Source organism: Aulonocara stuartgranti (genome assembly GCF_965226115.1).
Source record: "Aulonocara stuartgranti genome assembly, chromosome: 4".
Taxonomy (NCBI): Eukaryota; Metazoa; Chordata; class Actinopteri; order Cichliformes; family Cichlidae; genus Aulonocara; species Aulonocara stuartgranti.
This window is the reverse complement of record NC_138942.1, coordinates 21,453,030-21,472,345: the sequence shown is the minus strand read 5'-3', so window position 1 is coordinate 21,472,345 and position 19,316 is coordinate 21,453,030. Positions and strand designations below refer to the sequence as shown.

The following is a 19,316-nucleotide window of genomic DNA, read 5'->3' as shown; positions in this document are numbered from 1 at the left end:
TCCCCAACACTGCTAGCTAAAATAGAGCCCCAAAACATGACAGGGCCTCCACCATTTTGCAGATGGCTGTAGACACTCACTATTGTATTTCTCTCCTGACTTCTCCCATACATATTGACAACAATTTCAACCAAATACTTCAAACTCACATTCATCACTCTATAAGACCTGTTGTCACAGACTTTCAATCCAGTTCTTTTGTCATTTGGAATGGCTCAGCCTTTTCCCTTAACTTAGATGTGCTAAGTTTTCTGCTAATAGCTTTTTGGGAACCTCCTTGTTGGTGAAAAAATACTAATCCATGCCCGTCAAATAAAAGAAAGGATAATAAATTCAAACTTGTGCACTCAATTCTTGTTTTTTACAGTCATTCAAAACATATGCCGTACAATCATTGCACTCTGGAAAAAGGACAGTTCAAAGAAATAATAAGAAATCCAAAATTAACACGACATTCATGCCAATGATGAGTGTATAAATTGTATATAACTGTATATATTTTAAATACATTACCAAACAGAATATCAGCAGTATCAATAAAGACATGAAGCATCAAGACATAGATTTGGTTTATTTATTATTCACACGAGTGCATTTTATTGCTGGATTAATAATGCACAATACATCACATTAACACTATAGGTTTCTCTTGAAAGAAGATGACAGCATTTCATTAGATGGCATTTCATCACGTATGTGAGCAAAAGGGTTGCACTATAACTCTGTAGTGAGAAAATGGAAGCAACAATCACATTAAAGCAGCAGCATAGAGAGTGGTCACAGAGTGAAGCTATTCAGTAGCACATTTAAGGTCTTTTGCAACCTCCCTGTGATTTGGGATTGTTATACTTCACTATGATGTCTACTGATGTTTTTTTTAAAGGAAATGCCCACGGAGGGAAACTCAACCCCACATGCAAGATGTGGAGCACAGACACTGGGTTTTGGCTGCTGGAGACCTGATAACCAGATCCTTGATGATCTCCACTGTGCCAAACAGTGGGAAAAGCTTCTCATCGAAGCTCTCGTTGTAGGTGTAAATGTGGAAATGTTTGTCCACATCATAGAAGGACAGCTGGCTGTTGTCATAGTCGAGGTAGACGCCCACCTTGCGGGGGATGAGGCCGGGTGGCAGCGCGGTGAATGGCACCGTCAGCGCCTTAAGCTCAGTGCCCCTCTCCAGCCGCAAGGTCAGGTACCCCGTATCTGTGTTCAGCGACTTAAAACCTTTCCTCAGGGCCGACTCTTTAGCAACGCCCAGCCGCCAGTCGCGCTCTCCCACTTCCACCTCCCAGTAGTGGCGACCAGTGCCGTAGCCCTCTGTTCCAACGGCACACCACCAACCGTCAAAACGCTGGTGGTAGTTGGGAATATCTTTTCTCTCAAAGCCACAGCGCATCCTTTTCTCATCAGTAGAGATGAGCAGATCAGGGTTGGCCGTGTCCAGATCCAGGGTCACCTCCACTAGAGGGGAAATGTGAAGAGGTTTAAATTACAAAACAGGTTGAGCAAAGATTATATGGGGAAAAAAAGCTGATTAAATATTTAATTTTGTACCTGCAGCATCTGCAATCCAATCCCACACTGCCAAAAAAAAGGGAAAATAAAAGTAAGTGGATCTAATAGTGTAAATGCACCAGCATGGGAATAGTAATGTGTGATTCGTGGTCTACAGTATCTCACCTGGTTGAGGGATGTAGGATATGGCACCTGGAAAAAGAGAATGATAAACTCATAAGAGGGTAAATATTTCCAAAGAAACAACCAAAGTCAGCTTGAGTTACGATTTACAAACCGATCTTCTGAGTCTTCTGTTTCCACAGAAGCCACTGCTGTGGGATGGTGTCCTGTAGGAACAAACAACAAAGAGGCCTCATTGATGAACTGCAGCGAGTCATGCAAGCTGTAAAGTTTGACCTGTGGATTACAGAAAGAACTTCTACCTTGTCAGGCCGCTGTAACATTAAAGTCCACATAAGCAGCTCCATGGCGGTCAACAGATTGGGAGCACGGCCCCAGCGCCAGGCGGACTGCACGTCCTCCAGATTCTTCACCACTGGTTCTCCGGGCCACACACTTTGCTGCAGAATGATCAATGTCAATAAAAAACAATGAGCAAACTTATTTTTTGTTTTGAAGGAAATATTAGTTGTATGTCTGAACCTCCCACCTCAGGCTGGGCTCTTATATCCTTGATCCATTCGAGAATAACAGCTTTGGCCTGCTGCAGGTCCTTCTCACTCGTCACATCGGGCTGTTTGCCCTCATTCATCTCTGGCCAGCCATCAGTCTGCATGGGTCTCATCTGCACAGAGAAAAACACACATTTATTAAATATACCTCTATACCTAAAAGACGTGTAGTTCTACTGTGACTATTAATTTTCTGCAGGAATCTGATGTTTCCTTTTAGGTCATCTGACTGTCCACATGTTCACAATTCATAAGATTTGATCATATTTGGTCAGGTTTTAATTCAGCTTACTTCTTACAAAGTCTGCTCAAGGTCACATTTGTCATTTTATGGGCACATTTCCATTTTCTCAGCATAACCTTCATGCACACTACTTACACTCTCACCAATATTCAATTCAACCCTTTCAGCAAAGTCATTAACACAAGGTTCCCAGTGCATGCATACAATAATAAAGTGAGAACTTCCTGGAATGCCAAATCATGTGATAGCTTGAACTATCGCTCTGTCACACGTTGTATCTTTTTAGATTGTAACGACCATGATCTTACTGATCATCCTATTAGCTGGCCATTCAACTACTAGACTTGTAGTCAAGACCGCCTAAACCAAGACCAAGGCAATACCAAGACCAGAGGGCATCGAGACCAAGACAAGACCAAGACCAAGTCAGACAGAGTCAAGACCAAGACAAAGTCGAGACGAGTCCAAGACCGAGACTAAAAAGTCTTTAAACTGCAGCCAGATGCTGGTTCGTTTACAGGTGTCAGGCATATTTATGTGTTTTTGCGATGCACTCGCACAGCCCTCTTCACCGCTGTCTACTGTCTGATGCTTTTGCGTATGAAACATTATCGAACGTTACGTTGTGTGTCATGGATACTGTTGACTCCAAATCTCCCGACCACCATGTCGATCTGAGAGAGCAAGACCGAGACAGCAAGACCAAGACGAGACCGAGGGATCCGAGACCAAGACCACATAAAAGTGGTCTCGAGACATCCAACTCTATCAACTACCCATTCATTCATTCCTGTCCAGATCTATTACAAAGGCATAGTTGAGGCTAACATCAGTAGTATGGTCAATGCTATGACATACTGACATGTAAATATATTTTCAAGCTTTTTAAGGCAATGATTACTGCTGGTTACTGTATGTAGTCATGATACTTCTGAGCTCAAATTTCTCATTTGCTGTTTGTAGAGAACTTGTAGAAAGTACAAAAGGTGGACATAGCTACGGCGACTTTCTGAAGTGGTGAGCGATTTCACCGGCACCATCTTGGTATCAAAAAACTGAATGTAAAGACAGATCAACCTGTGACACCACTTGCTTGCTGGCTAATTGCTTGCAACTGACAACTCACTGCCAGTGAATGAGCTGATAATACCGCAGATAATCCTGCTTCCTAAAACATGATTTAACCAAGACTTTCAAGACAGAAATCTTCCCATAGACTTCTATTGAGGTTTTGCAATCATTATGGATGTGCAAAAATCATGCTGACAGTGTAGGACCACTAAAGTCCCAGTAACACAGTACTAGAGACCTGGTCATGAGGGGGAAATTATTACATGAAAATGACTGCTAAAGCACCATTAGCAAAGTCTTACAGACTAATCAGTGACCCCCTAGCAACCACGTGTTACTTTGGGGAAAATGTGTATTCCTCAACTGGTTGGCAAAACCTCCTTGTGACTGCTGCAGTGGTAGTTTGGATGAAAGTAAGTGACTTAAGTAAGGCTACAGTAAGGCTGTAGGGAAACTGTAAAAGTGTGACACAAACCAGAAGTGTCAGCCTTACTATCACTAAGCTAGTGGTTAGCAAATATTTGTAGACAAGCATGTAAAACCGCAGGCAACTCTAGTCTGCTAGCTCAAGCAATCACTGCAAAGTTTTGGGGAAGTCTCTTCTTTGCATGATTGTATCAGGTCCAATATGTTGGACAAGTCTCACACAATATGCACATGGCTGGCACATGGTGTCAAGTGGGAGACTTCAATAGGACTCAGTCTTTTTGCAAACACAGCTATCGCCATCTGGTGGCCTTCACTTAGAATGCAAGTTCCACTTCCACATTGACTTTATTTTTTCAGAAGCTACATTCATCTTTACTGTCTGTGGTTGAACTAGAATAATTTGTCCTGCATATGACTGTTTGCGACCATCCTTGACTCCACAGTGTATTTGAATTATCATTGGCTTGTGCAATACAGCCAATCAATGGCAAAACAATAGTATATCACTTCCCACACAAATGATGCTTTGGTACTTTTCAGTTAAACACCTTGCTTTCCAGCATGGAGGCCCACTGTAGGATGAAGGCCCTGCAGAGAGGAGTTGGCCAGATGTCATTTTGGTTCCAGATGTGCTCCAGCATTGCTGATCTCTGCAAGGGTAAAATGGAGAGAAAAACAGTGGATTGATGAAGACTGCTAATTATTTCAGAGTTTAATAATTCCTTCATTAGGCTGTAAACAACAGTGATGATCAGCGTCACTTTTGGCATTAAGAGAAAACTGTTACAATGACACTATCCCATTCATCCTGAAAGCGCACACTAAGACAGTGAGGGAATGCAAGCATCAGTTCAGGTTCACAAGACGTTTTTACCTGACACACTCGGCCGATGTCTCTAGCCAGCTCCACAACGAACAACTGGTCCTCATCCAGAGGCTCCCTCTTCTCTTTCTTTGCCCTCTTGTGCGAATCCTGCGAGGAAAATACAAGTAAAGGATTTTCCGTGAGAAAATGCTGGAGTAAAGACGAGTGTTCGAGCCACAAAGAAAGACATTTAGACAGCATTAGTGCTGGTTCACAAGGGCTTTAGAAAGTAATAAGGCCAACTGGGAAAGGGGGCGGTCACTTAGCCTAATCAAAATGCACATCGGGGCTCTGATCCTGTCAGCAGAAAAAAAAAGTCTCTGTCTCATTTCATCTCATCAACTCCCTGCATAGAGTAACCCCCCTTTTTACTTACATTAAGCCAAACACCAACACCAAACAGGTAAGATTATAAAAAAAATGTATTATGTCAGCTGTCTACCTGAGTATAAACGTGACCTCCTGCCAGGGGCCACGTTTGAACATTAAACACACAATATTTTTATTAGAGTGTACAGAAATGGGTTACCTTGATCTTGGCCGTCAGGTTTTTGGCCGGCTCCACCATGAAGTGAAAACACTGCATCATTTTGGCTGGCCTGTCCTAACATGACACACAAAACACACAAAAAATTTAGCTTTAGCAAACTACCCATTCATTCATTCCTGTCCAGACCATGTGTCATCCTGACAAGCAGCATTACGTGGTAATGAAGCATTTAAGCACAATCTGCTACATCTCAGAAATCTGATGGCAACTCCATGGCGGTAAAAACAGCAGTGAGTTATCTCACTGCTGCTCCTCAAACCCCTAAGGACTTGTTATTGTCCTTGGTGTCTTCTAGGAGGTGAATGCTGAAGTGGAAAATGGGCAATGTTTAGTTCCAAAACACTGGGAGGTCAAGTAAATCAGTAAATACATGATGATGATGGAAACATCACACGGCCTTTTGGAGATCAGAACATAACAATAACAGTAAAAGGTGAGGGATGCAGCGGTGGAGTTTTGGCAAGTTATATAAAGGATCAACAAAGTTAATGACGTCATAGATGCCACAGCATGCAGAGCACAAAGTCTTTAAGAAGGTCATCGAGCAGAAGCAGAGAACAGCAGTGATTATTAACTTGAGCAGCAGTAACGCGATAAAAACAAGCAGTCTGAGGCAGGAAAGGCCCAGATTTTCTGTCTCCCTGCCTTATTTACTCTGTATGTCACTCACTCTGGCCTTTTTCTCTCCCTCATCATCTGCAGAAGAATACAGTGTGAGCTCAGTCTGTGTCTGGTTGGCACTGCATCAATTATCATGACCAGACAAAACTGGTTCTCAGGCTGAGCAGGACGTACAAAAACCCCCCCACAACAAAACACAACACAATGCAATTAATAAAGCCTGTATTTGCATGCAATATCACCCCTTGTTTCATGTGAATAAACTGTGTTTCTGTGCAGCTTGAAGACGGCTCGAAATAGCGCTGGTTAGGCCCACTTTCATATACAAAACTAAGCTGCACCACTCAGGAATCTACCAACAACACGCACCTGTACATACACGTCAATGCTGCGTCACACAGGAAAACAACAACAGAAATCACAACACATAAAATCAAATGAAAGACTCAATTTTTTTAGACGACACGTCTAACGATGGGGAAGTGCTCGCTTTGTATTAATGCTGTGGGAAAGCATGACCATGCAGCTTTTGCAGAGTGAGAGCGGCCCAGTTCGCAGGCAGCTGATGACTGCGCAGGAGGTAAACACAAATCTGCTGAGTGACTTTGCGGCAGATTTGCATCACATGTGCAAAGATGCCTCTTTGCAGACGTTGCAGACTGATTTTTACCACCAATGTCCACACAACAACATGACAGGTTCATGCATTTATAGCGTTGTTGTCCTATAATTCGTCCCCTGCAGTGCGTCCTGCGAAACAGCGCGGTTAGTAATAAGGCGCCAGCTGACCTGCAGCTTACCGGGATCCGCGGAGTTTTGTTGAAGCTCTTCGGTTTTCCTCTTGCCTCTTTCTTTAAGCGAGATGCTGCCGGGTCTAAAAGTGTCTGGTTTCTGTTCTGCAGTCTGTGTCTGACCTTGTTTACATACCAGACTGACAGTCGGCTGCTCGTGCAGTTTCGTTTTTTTCCGTGAGTGACGAAAGCGGCTCATTAATGGGCAGAGCTCGCGACCATCTTGGTAAGGTAACAGTATTTTATGCTGTCTTAAAGAGGCAAATCTGTAGTTTGGATTCAAGTTTTAAAAATGCGACTGTTTCACTTGTGTATTTACATTTTCTTCTATATGGCTTGCACTGCAGCAAATCAGTTTATGCCACTGGATTTATTTTACATGCACAGGTTCATTCAGCGCACACAGACTAACTAAATCTGATAAACCTGATATCATTTCTGCTATTAAGGGCACACTTGCAAGACTTGAAGCGCAGATATATTAGATTTAATCCTTGCATACTGGAAGTTCACTGTCATCTCAGCATCAGCTTAAACTGCTGCCTCTGATTATACATGTATCACCGTAACATTTGATTTACTGTGTAACGGCTGTCTATTGTTAAAAAGGCACATTATATTGTCAAAAGTTTGCCTCGTCTGCCCTCACACGCAAATGAACTTGAGTGACATCCCGTTCCTAATCCATAAAGTTTAATATGGATTTACAGCCTCAACTCTTCTGGGAAGACTTTCCACAAGGTTTAGAAGTGTTTATGGGAATTTTTGAACATTCTCCCAGAAGAACATTTGTGAGGTAAGACACTGATGTTGGACGAGATGGGCCTGGCTCGCAGTCTCCACTCTAATTTCCCCCAAAGGTTTTCTCTCAGGTTGGGGTCAGGACTGCGCAGACCAAGTTCTTCCACACCAAATTCGCTCATCCATGTCTTTATAGAGGTTACTTTGTGCACTGGTGTGCAGTCATGTTTCACTGGAACTAAGGGCCTGAAGCCCAACTGCTGAAAAACAATCCCAGAACATAATCCCCACTCCACCAAACCTTTTTTTAAAAAAAAATTTATTTAACCCTTATTTATACAGGTTGTCCCATTGAAACTCAATGTCTCATTTACAAGGCAGATCTGTTCCGGACAAACATTAAAATTACAACAATACAAGAAATAATAAAATAGCTAAATTTATCTAATTCACACAGTCATATCAAATACAACAACAAGTTCCCAGTGATGATTTCACAAAAACATTTGCATGTCTTTTGAAGTCTGCAAGTGAAATCAGTTGATTGATTGATACTTTACATTTAGTACAATGAAGCCGGACAAATAGTGTTGTCCTTTCAAACCCAGACTTGTCCATCAGAATGCCAAATGGGGAAGCATGATTCGTCACTCCAGAGAACACACCTCCACCGCTCTAGAGTCCAGTTACGGCATGCTTTACACCACTGCACCTGACACTTTGCATTGTGTTTGGTAATGTAAGGCTTTGTTGCAGCTGCTCAGCCATGGAAACCCATTCCATGAAGCTCTCTGCACACCGATCTTGAGCTAACCTGAAGGCCACGTGAAGTTTGGATGTCTGTGACTGACTCTGTAGAAAGTTGGCGACCTCAACGTACTATGATCCTCAGCATCTGCTGACCCCGCTCTGTGGTTTAACATGGGCTACCACTCTGTGACTGAGTTGGTGTCGTTCCCAGTTGTTTCCACTTTGTTATAATACCACTAACAGCTGACTGTGGAATATTTATTAGTGAGGAAATTTCACAAGTGGATTTGTTCCACAGGTGACATCCAATGACCGTACACCTCTAAAGCTCACTGAGCTCCTGAAAGCGATGTATCCTTTAATAAATGTTTGTAGAAGCAGTCTGCATGTCTGGATGTTTGATTTTATACACCTGTGGCCACAGAAGTGATTGGAACACCTGAATTCAATGATTTGGATGGGTGACTGAATACCTTTGTCAGTATAGTGAATGTAAGGTATGGAATACCTCAAGCTAGATATTTTGTGTAATTTTCAGTCTTTATTAAGACTTTCCATTTGTATTAACAATGGCTCGGATTGTTAATACAAATGGAAGTCATCAGTGTTTCCTGATGACTAAACAATGCAGCTGAACCATCGATTGATAAATGAAATACTAAATAAGTAGTTGAAGGTTGTAAAAGGTTAATAAACAGGTATTAGATGTTGCTAAGTCACAAATGCATAGACTGAGTGTTAATAGTACTCCAGGTGAAGTGCAGGAGATATTGCAAGTAAACTGCTAAAGGTTTGTCAGTGGTCAGAAGAGTTTCAGACTTGATGCTTTGGTTGCATTAGTTCTGCCTCAGCTTTATTGTTCTTGTGTGAGCCCCTCAAGTGCTTCAGCAATAGAAATAAAACCTTGCAGGTAGTGCAAAATAAAGCTGCCGGTTCTTTATTGCAGTGCTTTTACAGAACTAATATCAATGAGATCTAAATTAAATATCCTAGAGACAAGATTACTGCATGTATTATATGGAATGAAACACAGTTCAGTCGACATAATCATTGAACACGATCTGCAGCAGAAAGGAGTTTTATATTGCCAAAGGTGAAAACAAGTGATATAAAGAAAACAGTAATTCACTGATATGGTGGAACTCAGTAGCGGTTCATATTACTACAACCAGAAAGCTAGAAAAAAGCACATTACATAAAAGTTATAGATTGATTTTCATGTCACTGAGTGGAAATAATAATTTGATTCCCAAGCAAAACATGATCTAGTATTGGTAGATAAATCGTTGTGGGCAAACACAGCGGTAAGACGTTTCTCGTAGTTGGTCACCAGGTTTGGAAAAATGGTGTTTTCTGGGACACACTCAGGATTCCTCTTCCACCAAACGTATTGGGTCAGGTTGATGGCAAAGAGGTCGATTTTCTGACCACAGCACTTTCTCCCAAGCCTTCTCTGAATTATTTAGATGTTCACTAGCAAAGCTAAGACGGGGCCGTATACGTGTCTTGTTGAGCAGGTAGACCTTGTGGCACAGCAAGATTTCAATTTAATAAAGCGTCGTGTTTTACTAGTGGTGTACTTTGGTCCAACTGCCTTCAGATCATTAACAAGCTCCACCTGTTTACTTTTTGGGCTGATCACTGTTGAGGCAAGATCTTGCATAGAGCCTGAATTCATTTTATATTTCTTCCATTTCTGAATAATGACACCAACAGTTGTCGCCTTCTCACCAAGCTTCATAGAGTATCAAATCCTTATTGAAGTCAATGACAAAAAGTCAGTTTATAACTTTTATGTAATTTTTTTCAGGATTTTCCACTCTGTGAAGCTACAATAAAAATGAAAGACTGGTCATTATTTTTCCATAATGGGAATGTTTCGCCATAGGAAGTTGTTTTTGAATATTAGGACCTAAAAACTGAAAATATTCCAGTTTTTATTGAACTCCAGAATTCAATAAAATTCATGGAAATTAGTTTGGGAAATACTAATTAGACAACAATCTCCCATGAAATTTTCCTGATTTGTCCTTTGTTTTCAAAACAACATGCACTCAGACACGCGCATATAAAATCTTACCTCACTGTGAGTGGTTTGGATGTGGTCCACATACATAAACTGCGGCTGTGTAATGAAAAACATTCACGAACAAAGCAATAAAAGTATTTATTACATTTGTTTCCACAGAGAAATAACAAGATGTCAGTTATCTTTCTTCAATAAATACAGTACGAGACATATGCAGGGCAAACATACGACTCGTGCACATGGAAAGTAAGAGAAAATAACGCACAGAACATTAAGACATAAAATCTGGTGTGTAAATAGAAAAAAATCAAAAGATGGGGTAAAGACAAAGGTTTTGTAATGAATGTCTAGTTTCGATTCCATGAAAGGCACTCTCATTAGCACCTTTTTTATTCTCCCTCTCAAGCTAGAGCAGCGTTGCATCGCCTCAGCGGGGTAAAGAAGCCCGCTTTGCGGCAGCTACTAAACAAACAGACCTCTTTAAAAACCACACAATGAGGTTTCCAGTTCGGGGACATTACAATAAATGAGAAGAGCTAACTGTGAAAACATAAGTCCATTAACAGAATTTAATACACGTCACTGTAACCAACAAAGTAAATAGTCGTTCCCTTTTTTTGGTATGTTTCAGTTCTGCCCTCTCCTGTTCGAGATGTGCCAGCCACCTTAGTTTTATGAGTATTCAGTGTTTCTGTTTTCAAACTCACGGGCACGGTAGAGCACAGTAAATGTCACAAAGTATTTTTAACATTCAAACGTGTCCTTCCCTGCAGGGTGTGCGGCTCCTCGTATGGTTGCCTTCCAGCTCATGATCAACATTAGCTCTGTCAGTTTTGAGGTATCAGAATCATCTTGTACACAAGTGTTAAGGATCCAGTCGATTTAGTAACTGCATCTGCGTTACGTTAAATATCGCAATTCTGCTTCACATTCACCAGAAAGCTTGATGGCTTGATCGGCGTCACATGGGTAGGACGGTGTTGTCGGCGGCCTCAAAGTTAGCTGGAGGCGCTGTGTCAGTCTGAACGACGGCTCTAGTGTTGGTGTAGAAACTCTGAGCAGAGGGGACGTCCAGGCTGGATGAGAGGATGTCGTACGGCAGCTCCACCGACTGACGGATGCTCTCTTCGTATGTTGGAGGAGGCTGTAGGAGATGGGGGAAAAAGATAGAAGAGATTTTACACTAAATATTATACGAACATCTATGAGCTGAACTGTCGGTCAGAATAGCTAATTGTTTAAAATTAGCAAGTAACTGAAGGGTCTGTGGAGTGTTCAGATCCACAGGTTAACTGCTCTGATTCAGATAAAGTTAGCAGCCAGCAGGTGGACCAAGATAAGCATTTAACAGAACTTAATGGAAAAATAAACTTAATCAGCTCTTCAGACTCAAAATGCTAATGTAACATAATCTCTGCAGAGTGAAAAAATAGGCTGCTGACATCTATTCATTATTTCTGCTTATCCAATTCAGGTTTGCGGGATGTGTGGGGTGGAGCTGGAGCCTATTTTAGCTGTGATTGGACAGATCATGAGTCTGTCGTAGGGCTAATGGGAAATGACAGTTCAATGGTGACAGCATATTGCAGGGGTGTCGAACTCCAGATCTCGAGGGCCGGTGTCCTGCAAGCTTTAGATATCACCCTGGGTCAACAAGCCTGAATCAAATGATTAGTTCATTACCAGGCTTCTGGAGAACTTCAAGACATGTTGAAGAGGTAATTTAGCCATTTAAATCAGCTGTGGATGAAGGACACATCTAAAACCTGCAGGACACTCGAGGCCTGGAGTTCGACACCTGTGGCATATTGGGAGTCGTTGGGCAGCTTAGGGCAGCTCAGACTGCCCAGCTGCCTGCAGTCAGATGGCGGCAATGTCAGAAACATGTGGTACAACTAATCTGTGCCCTACTCTAGATTGTGCTGTCGTTGGTGTTCCACCGTGTTCTAGATACCTTCGAACTCAGATATCGGAACAAAAGCAAGTAAAAACAGGATTTGTTAGCTAAGTTAGCTAACTCTTGTATCACTGGCAATACAGCATAATACTTTGTTTGTTTGTTTTTTATTCTGTCTTTCCAAGTAAGAAATCCAAGTTGAAGGAACATTCTAGATTCAAATTCTGACTGGGAAGTCAGAAATTCAGATTTCCGACTTATTCAGGACTTCAGGAATTCATAATTTTGCTTTCGTCTTGATGCATGTTCAATCATCCAGGTAAGTAAATCTCCAAAAGTTGATTCTGTTCATCTGGACATAGCGTTTTGTGGGAGAAACGTTTCGTCACTCATCCAAGTGACTTCTTCAGTCTCGGCTGACTGCAGGTTTCCCCAAATCTTATAAACAGTACATTTGCATAATGACTGAAACCAGCCCATTGTTCCTTCACTGGGCTGGTTTCACACCATTATAACACACAGGGAGCTGAAATGGCCACTTTTGGTACTTTTCTTGCTGTATTTTTTTGATCGCACTTCTCTCACTCCTGGTTAACTCTGCTGTCACTCCTTCCCTATTCTGGCCCACTTGTCAACCACATAGTTGATAGTTTGGTCGACTGCTCAGAGAAAAGTTTGCAGTGGTTGAAAACCCTGCTTTGTCAGCTTTCTGTAGGCAAATACTTTCACAAACAAATACAACTGGAGTAGCATGAATTAAATACAACGCAGAGAGACTGACCACCATTTGCACTCACATTCACATCTATGTCCTAATAACCAGTTAACCTAATTTGTATGTCTTTGGACTGTGGATGGGGAAGCTGGAAAACCCAGAAGAAACCCACATGGGCACAGGGAGAACATGCAAACTCCATGGTCATTATAATATAGCATTAATCAAGTGGTAATATTATGTTTACAGCTGCTATCTTAATACAGATTTAAGGAAAGACATGGAATATCATTCAGTAATGAGATGCACGTGTATACATGTTACTGTCATACTGCTGCCTTTGTATGCAGTGATGAGACTTCTGAAGACTTTTGGGAAACATTTCCCAAGTTGCCAAAGGGCACTGTTCTCCATAGCTGTCTGAGAGCACACAGTAATGCCACCGAGGTTGCAGACCACAAAATTCTTCAGGAAATTAAAAGTCCTCGAACAATCCGGAAGGACTGAGTTAATCTGAGAGCATCCACAGGCCTGAAAGAACTGAAATCTGACCCTGTGGTGAAGCAGAACGTGTTTGTATTTACATTACCAATTAATCCATCCCCATCCTGGCTGTCTGGAACATGTTACTTTTTTCCCCCAAATATATTATCTTTCTCATCACATCTAGCAGATTCACGCTTCCTGACTGAGTCCTCTTATCTTTTAATTGCTTGGGGACCCTCAGGCGACAAGTGCAACCCCACAACCCTGCCCCCCGTTTGATACCCGCACCACACGCGCACGCATACCAGGCTGCAAAGTTTTACTGCCGTCCTGCCTCGGGCCACGCAGGGCAGGCGGGGAAATAAAGGGGTCCATCATCTGAACTCTTGCAAGATAGAGTTCAGATTGTGTAGAGGAATGTTTGTCAGTGACTAGTGATGGGATGACAGAAGAGTATTGTGTGTGAATGTGCTTTGGTGATGAGCAGTCATGCTAGGGGGTGTTTAATTAAAGAAACGGAGAGGAGGTCAAAGTAGAAAAAAACGGTGGAAGATGGGAGCACAAAGCTGCATTCTTGGGCACTGTTTGCACTCAGAACGCAGGCTTTAATTATGTTTGATGTTCCTTTTTCTCATTACCTTGTTTGCTCAAGCGTTGTGCGAACTAGAAGCTAAGCGAAAGATCAACACGGTAAAACCTCGAAACGCAGCTGCCAGCACAATTCGGCAGCAGGCATTAGATGAGCTGATACTGCATCCTGTTTACTGCGCTCTGAATGCAGTCTAAGGTCTTGTTACAACATTGTGTGCCAACATCTTTCTATTAACAATAATAAAGAGAGTCTCATTCTGTTATCTCCACCCACTGTGTCAATAGAAATGAGGGCTTTCAATAAAAAGCCGACTTTTTTTGGAGATTTAATGTTCTCCCACAATCCCATGCTTAACAAAACCACCTGAAGGGCTACATTTCCAAAGGCTTTACAACAATACCAAACTGTGTAATGCAGTTTTAGTCTCTAGTGTACCCCACCTCAGTCACAATGGGTCCATTGAGACCAAAACGGTCTGCGATCATCATGTGGATCTGCCTCTGGCGGTCCTTCTTTCGGACGCTCTCATAGGAGGGGAGCCTCGGCAGGGGGCCTTCCAGCACAGGCAGGCTGTAGCTGGAGGGCAGGCCGACGTAGAACAGCTGACCTGCCTGCTGAGACGTAAACAGACCACAGTGGGACAAGAAGCAGGTGTCTTTATGTTATTTGTGAAAAGTGGTCTGAAGTTTAGTGGGGGAAATAAGTGTTTGAGCCCTGCTAAATTTATAGATTTTCTCACTTAAAAAGAAATGAAAGAAAAGAAAAGAAATTAAATGAAATAGATTTTTATGTTAGGTTCATTTTAATGGAGAAAGACAGAATACCAACCAAAAATCCAGACAAAAAACCCCAAACACATGACATAAAAGACATAAACTGATTTGCATGAGTGAAGTAGGCATTTGAACCAGCCAGAATTCTGTGTGGCCATGTGACATACAAATTACAATCAGTCAGTCAGTTGCAGACATTCACCATCTCAGCTCTTTACGTGTATAAAGCAAACCTGTCCACATAATCACTTTCTACCATTCTAACCTCTCCACCACCACGGGCATGACCAAAAAGTTGTCAGAGGACATTAGGAGGAGCCACAACACTGTCAGCAAGAAGCAAAATTTATAAAATGACTAACAATTACCCTCATTCTCATGAGAATTGTGATGGATCATCCCAAAACTATACCGGAGGAGGCAGGCAGTTGGGACCACAGTCACCAAGAGCACCATTGGTAACGCACTACACTAGTGGATTGAAATCTTGCTGCGCCCACACGGATCTGCACAAGAAGACACATGTACAGGCCCGTCCGAAGACACCTATAGGTTAAATAATTCAGAGAAGGCTGTGGTCAAATGACACCAAAAGGTCTTTGTCATCAACTTGACCTGCCATGTTTGGAGGAAGACAAATGCTGAGTATGACCCAGAAAACACCATCCCCAGAGTTAAGCAAGGAGGTGGGAACATTATGCTTTGGGGCTGTTTCTGCTAAGGGTGCAGGATGGCTTCAGCACATTGAGAGGCCAATGGATGTAAAATCTTAGACGAGAACCCAAAGGATGAGTTTAAAGAGCTTCTGTAAAGAGGAGTGGGCAAAAACCAACTACAAAAAACGTTTTGCTGCTGTGCTTTTGCCAACAAAGGTTATTCGACCAAGTACTACGTCATGTTTTGCTTGTGGATCAAATATTTATCTCACTCAGTGACATGCAAATCAGTTTATTATTTTTATGTAATGTGTTAAATACTGGATTTATGATGGATATTCTGTATATAATATATGTATATTATATATATATTATAATATACAATGTTATATAGAAATCAGAGACTGCACATTTCTTTGTAAGTGTGAAAACTTACAAATTCAGCAGGTATCAAATAATTATTTCCCCCATCATATACCCCAGATGGGTATTATTCCCAGATACCCACGTTAAAGGATAAATCTCATCAGAAACATTCACTTCAGAGACGAGGACTTTCCGGCCTATGTGTATTATAGAGTGTGTGCATGTGAATGAAGGCCCTGCCTTAACCATTAGCATACACAGAGGGGAAGAGAGGTGCTTTGTTTGGCTTAATAGCAGATGATGGGCTCTCTCACCTGAGTGCTGCTGTCATCAGTGATCTGTGTCTGCTCGAGAAAAGGAGATGGCACCAGCGTCTGCCTGCTGCTGTAGTACTGAGAGGGAGCACCCTGTAAAACAAACAGTAATAAATTCAAGCAGTTGCGGGACAGGAAAAAAAAAACCCTTAGTTATTAATTAAACACGGGACTGGAATTTCACCTTTAGAGTTTAACTAGGTGAAGCATTTTTCTGGTTCTTGTTGCTGAGAACCACTAACTTCAGCCCAATTGACCAATTTTCATGCCTTGTTTAGTCACTTTGGTGCACCGGCTGGTTCAGCAGTACCATAAATTATCTAATCAATAAGACGACCACCCTCAGATTTCCGTGCCTCCTCCTCCTATAAAACAAGACCCGTCAGTGTCTCACTGTATGAGGTGCAGAAATCCTGAAAAAAGGCCGTTAGTAAAACGAGGTAATTGCCTCACGTCTAAATGAGTCTCCTTTGTGTGGAGAACAATGTGATGTCCTACTGTGTCATCAAGGTCCCTAGGCAACAAACCACACCGTGTGGTCTTTTCAGCGTCCCTCTATTGCCCGTGTAGCCCCGGCGGGTACCTGTTAAGGAGCACACTCCAATACACATTATGGCCTTTTTATGTCATTTGAGCCGCCTTTACCACAAAGTCAATTTGTTGCCTGACTGAGATTTAGATCCAGCATGAGGACAAGAGATATGAGCTAAACAGCAGTTGCTGCGAATACTATAGAGATTCTTCTCACACAGAAGCAACAAAGGCAGCTCAGATTGCACTAACACGGGGTCACATCAACATATCATCAGTTTATCAGATTTATTATTTTCCCAGGCCTTTTTAAACGATGACATCACTCACCATCAAAGTGACGCGATCTGTCGACCTTTGCCATAACCCTCATTATGTTTCACAGACACACAGAGATGGCACCAAGAAAAGGTGATGTCAAAGGTCATTTTCCCCTCACTGGTTTGTACTTTTGAGAGGGAGGATAAAAAAAAAAGAAAGAAACGTCACCACGTCGAAGAGAAAAGGGAAAAAAAAGGAGAGGAGCTTTTGTCGCCTGCCATTGAATCAGCCAGCGTGAAGAAAAAAGCACAACCGTGTAAAATCAGTGTCGAAGTCGGGGGAGGACCCCAGCAGCAGTGTGCTTTTTTTCTCCTCCGCCGCAGCCTAAAGGAGCTCCCATTGTCCCTCTTGTCTCCCCCCCACCTCCAACACCCACCGTGGGGTCGGTCCACTATTCATGGAGCAAACTGAAGCAGGGAAAGGTATGTGACTATGAAGTCGAAGACATGAAACACAATGAAAGAGCGCCTGTGTGTGTGTGTTGCTCAATCTTCACTTTCTCTCGCTTGTGGTCAAAAGAGTGAAAGCCTCTTTTTCACCACAATTAATCGCAGGAATTGTAACGACACTCATCACTCTCTAATCTGTCACGTGCAGTTCACTGTACGTGACCTGTGGGTAAATAGAAACCATCATGTGCTTCTCTTATCAGCAACACGGTACAGCTGTAAGCAGAGGTCAGCATGGCCACTTTGTACAAGTGAAACAGTCTGTTAGTTCCTTAAACTCAGGCACAACAGAGCCTCTCCATTAAAGACACAGCTGAACAGACAGCTTCCTGTCAGTTGAAGGAGGGAGGCATGAGTTGTGTCTCTGCAATCTAAAGATAACACTCAAACCTCACCCCTGGGGACTAATGGAGGGGAGAGACGGGTCAGGAAAAGGAAACAGACGACTAATAAACAGTATAATTCTTTGGGAGTATTTGCATTTCCTCTTTAGTTTATCCTGCACCAGCACCTGCAGCACTGAGGATAGTCAAGTGTTTCTCTTTAGTGAGCAAACAGTTATGTTATTTTGTAGGTATGATTTTTAACACACAAGCTAAAAACAGACCCAAGGACTTGGGTTGATTTGCTTCACCCTGCCAATGCTGGGACAGAAAAAAAATAAATTTGATTTGCAGTGATTTAATTAGGCCACTATGGTGCTGAAGTAGCATCAGTGCTAATTCTGTCCAATTCTATTGGAGAGATAGTGCAGCACTCAAGAGATATTTCTGGCAGCGCGCTATTTCCACCGGAGCAAATTCACTGACTGACACTGATCATATCAAGTTTATTGTAGGCCATGTTTGTGCCGCTATGCAAATTCAATCTGACACGCCTTAATGTCTGCGTGCCGGCCTGTCTTTGAGTGTAATCTCAACAGTTTGTGCTGAGAAACTGAACATACAGATCACCTTACAAAGAAAACCCCCCACAAAACTCAGCATCAGGGCGTTTTTTTTGTCCCCCCTCACCCTCACCCCCACCCACACACACATACACTCGCTGCCATGTGGTTTGTTTTTCCTTACCATATCTGCATGTGGCCCCTGATAGGAAAACAGTCTGCAGCACTGAGGATCCTTGCGGTAGATGATGGACAGCAGCACCACGATAACCACGAAGAACACCAGAGAGGAAACTGCTTGAAGCCGGAGAGAATGAGAAGTCACTTAATCACACTGAGTCAGACACTGTGCATTTTCTTTCCACTCACTTTGCACATTTGAAGCCTGTGATGAGTTTTTTTTAAATAAAAATGTGCTTATTCACTGTTTTTAAATGTCAGTCCAGAGTTTCTCTGGTGTGTTTAAAATGACAAACTCAAGTGTCTAAGCTTGTTTTTAATGGGCTTGGTAAATATAAGAGCCAAAGCTGAGACATTAAAAGCCTGTATATATATATAGCTATCTGCATGTGTGGCTAGATTAAATCCAAATGCTGTATCCAAATGTCTCCCTCTAAAGAAACGATTTTTACTCGAATTACATCCTTAAAGCTTTACTTACAGGACGCAGCGACCACTGTGAGTTGATCAGATGTCAGCTGGAAGGAGGGGATGGTTGGAGTTGCAGTTGTGGACATTTCTCCTTCGTGAACTGTTAATCTTCCCTTTACAAATCCTCCTGAACTCTTCGGCCTCAGCGCCGGGGCTCTCATCTTACAGATCAGAAAAGGAAACTGTCCTCCTGTCGCTCGTCTTCATCGTGCGCTCAGTCCCGGACAGGCTGGCAGTCCACATGCGCTCTGCAAAGTGGGGATCTCAAACTCTCTCCACTCGGTCAAACACGCCACACAGCGTTTAAGAGCCCGTGACGGCGCACTGACGCCCTCCCCGAAGCGCGCGTGACGTCGCTGTGGCTTGGAGCCGGACAGCAGCATTGGTTTTGTTTAT

General features: G+C 42.5%; 2 protein-coding genes across 4 annotated transcripts; both read right to left on the bottom strand.

The window, feature by feature from the left end:
- Nucleotides 1-552: 552 nt before the first annotated feature.
- Nucleotides 553-6,984, bottom strand: LOC309704345 (uncharacterized protein). 2 transcript variants are annotated; one of them, XM_082529436.1, is made up of 10 exons: nucleotides 6,762-6,984; nucleotides 5,331-5,405; nucleotides 4,811-4,909; nucleotides 4,485-4,586; nucleotides 2,171-2,305; nucleotides 1,944-2,081; nucleotides 1,796-1,847; nucleotides 1,684-1,710; nucleotides 1,558-1,584; nucleotides 553-1,464 (listed from the first exon to the last, which is right to left on the bottom strand). In XM_082529436.1, the coding sequence occupies exons 1-10, from the start codon at nucleotides 6,960-6,962 to the stop codon at nucleotides 905-907; spliced, it is 1,416 nt and encodes a 471-aa protein (XP_082385562.1). In that variant the 5' UTR covers nucleotides 6,963-6,984; the 3' UTR covers nucleotides 553-904. The 2 variants fall into 2 exon arrangements, with proteins under 2 accessions (XP_082385562.1, XP_082385563.1); XM_082529437.1 differs by having other exon boundaries at nucleotides 5,331-5,400; nucleotides 6,773-6,865.
- Nucleotides 6,985-10,405: 3,421 nt separating this feature from the next.
- Nucleotides 10,406-19,316, bottom strand: LOC309704346 (uncharacterized protein). 2 transcript variants are annotated; one of them, XM_082529438.1, is made up of 5 exons: nucleotides 18,931-19,316; nucleotides 18,454-18,563; nucleotides 16,083-16,175; nucleotides 14,414-14,587; nucleotides 10,406-11,427 (listed from the first exon to the last, which is right to left on the bottom strand). In XM_082529438.1, the coding sequence occupies exons 1-5, from the start codon at nucleotides 19,079-19,081 to the stop codon at nucleotides 11,245-11,247; spliced, it is 711 nt and encodes a 236-aa protein (XP_082385564.1). In that variant the 5' UTR covers nucleotides 19,082-19,316; the 3' UTR covers nucleotides 10,406-11,244. The 2 variants fall into 2 exon arrangements, with proteins under 2 accessions (XP_082385564.1, XP_082385565.1); XM_082529439.1 differs by having other exon boundaries at nucleotides 14,414-14,584.

Coding starts and splice junctions, on each gene's coding strand:
- LOC309704345 (XM_082529436.1), bottom strand. CDS start 6,962: ATGAGCCGCTTTCGTCACTCACGGAAAAAAACGAAACTGCACGAGCAG. Junction 2,082..2,170: donor ATATAAGAGCCCAGCCTGAG/GTGGGAGGTTCA, acceptor ATCATTCTGCAG/CAAAGTGTGTGGCCCGGAGA. Junction 1,465..1,557: donor TTGGATTGCAGATGCTGCAG/GTACAAAATTAA, acceptor TTTCCCCTCTAG/TGGAGGTGACCCTGGATCTG.
- LOC309704346 (XM_082529438.1), bottom strand. CDS start 19,081: ATGAGAGCCCCGGCGCTGAGGCCGAAGAGTTCAGGAGGATTTGTAAAG. Junction 18,564..18,930: donor CACAGTGGTCGCTGCGTCCT/GTAAGTAAAGCT, acceptor GGCTTCAAGCAG/TTTCCTCTCTGGTGTTCTTC. Junction 14,588..16,082: donor CTGATGACAGCAGCACTCAG/GTGAGAGAGCCC, acceptor TTTACGTCTCAG/CAGGCAGGTCAGCTGTTCTA.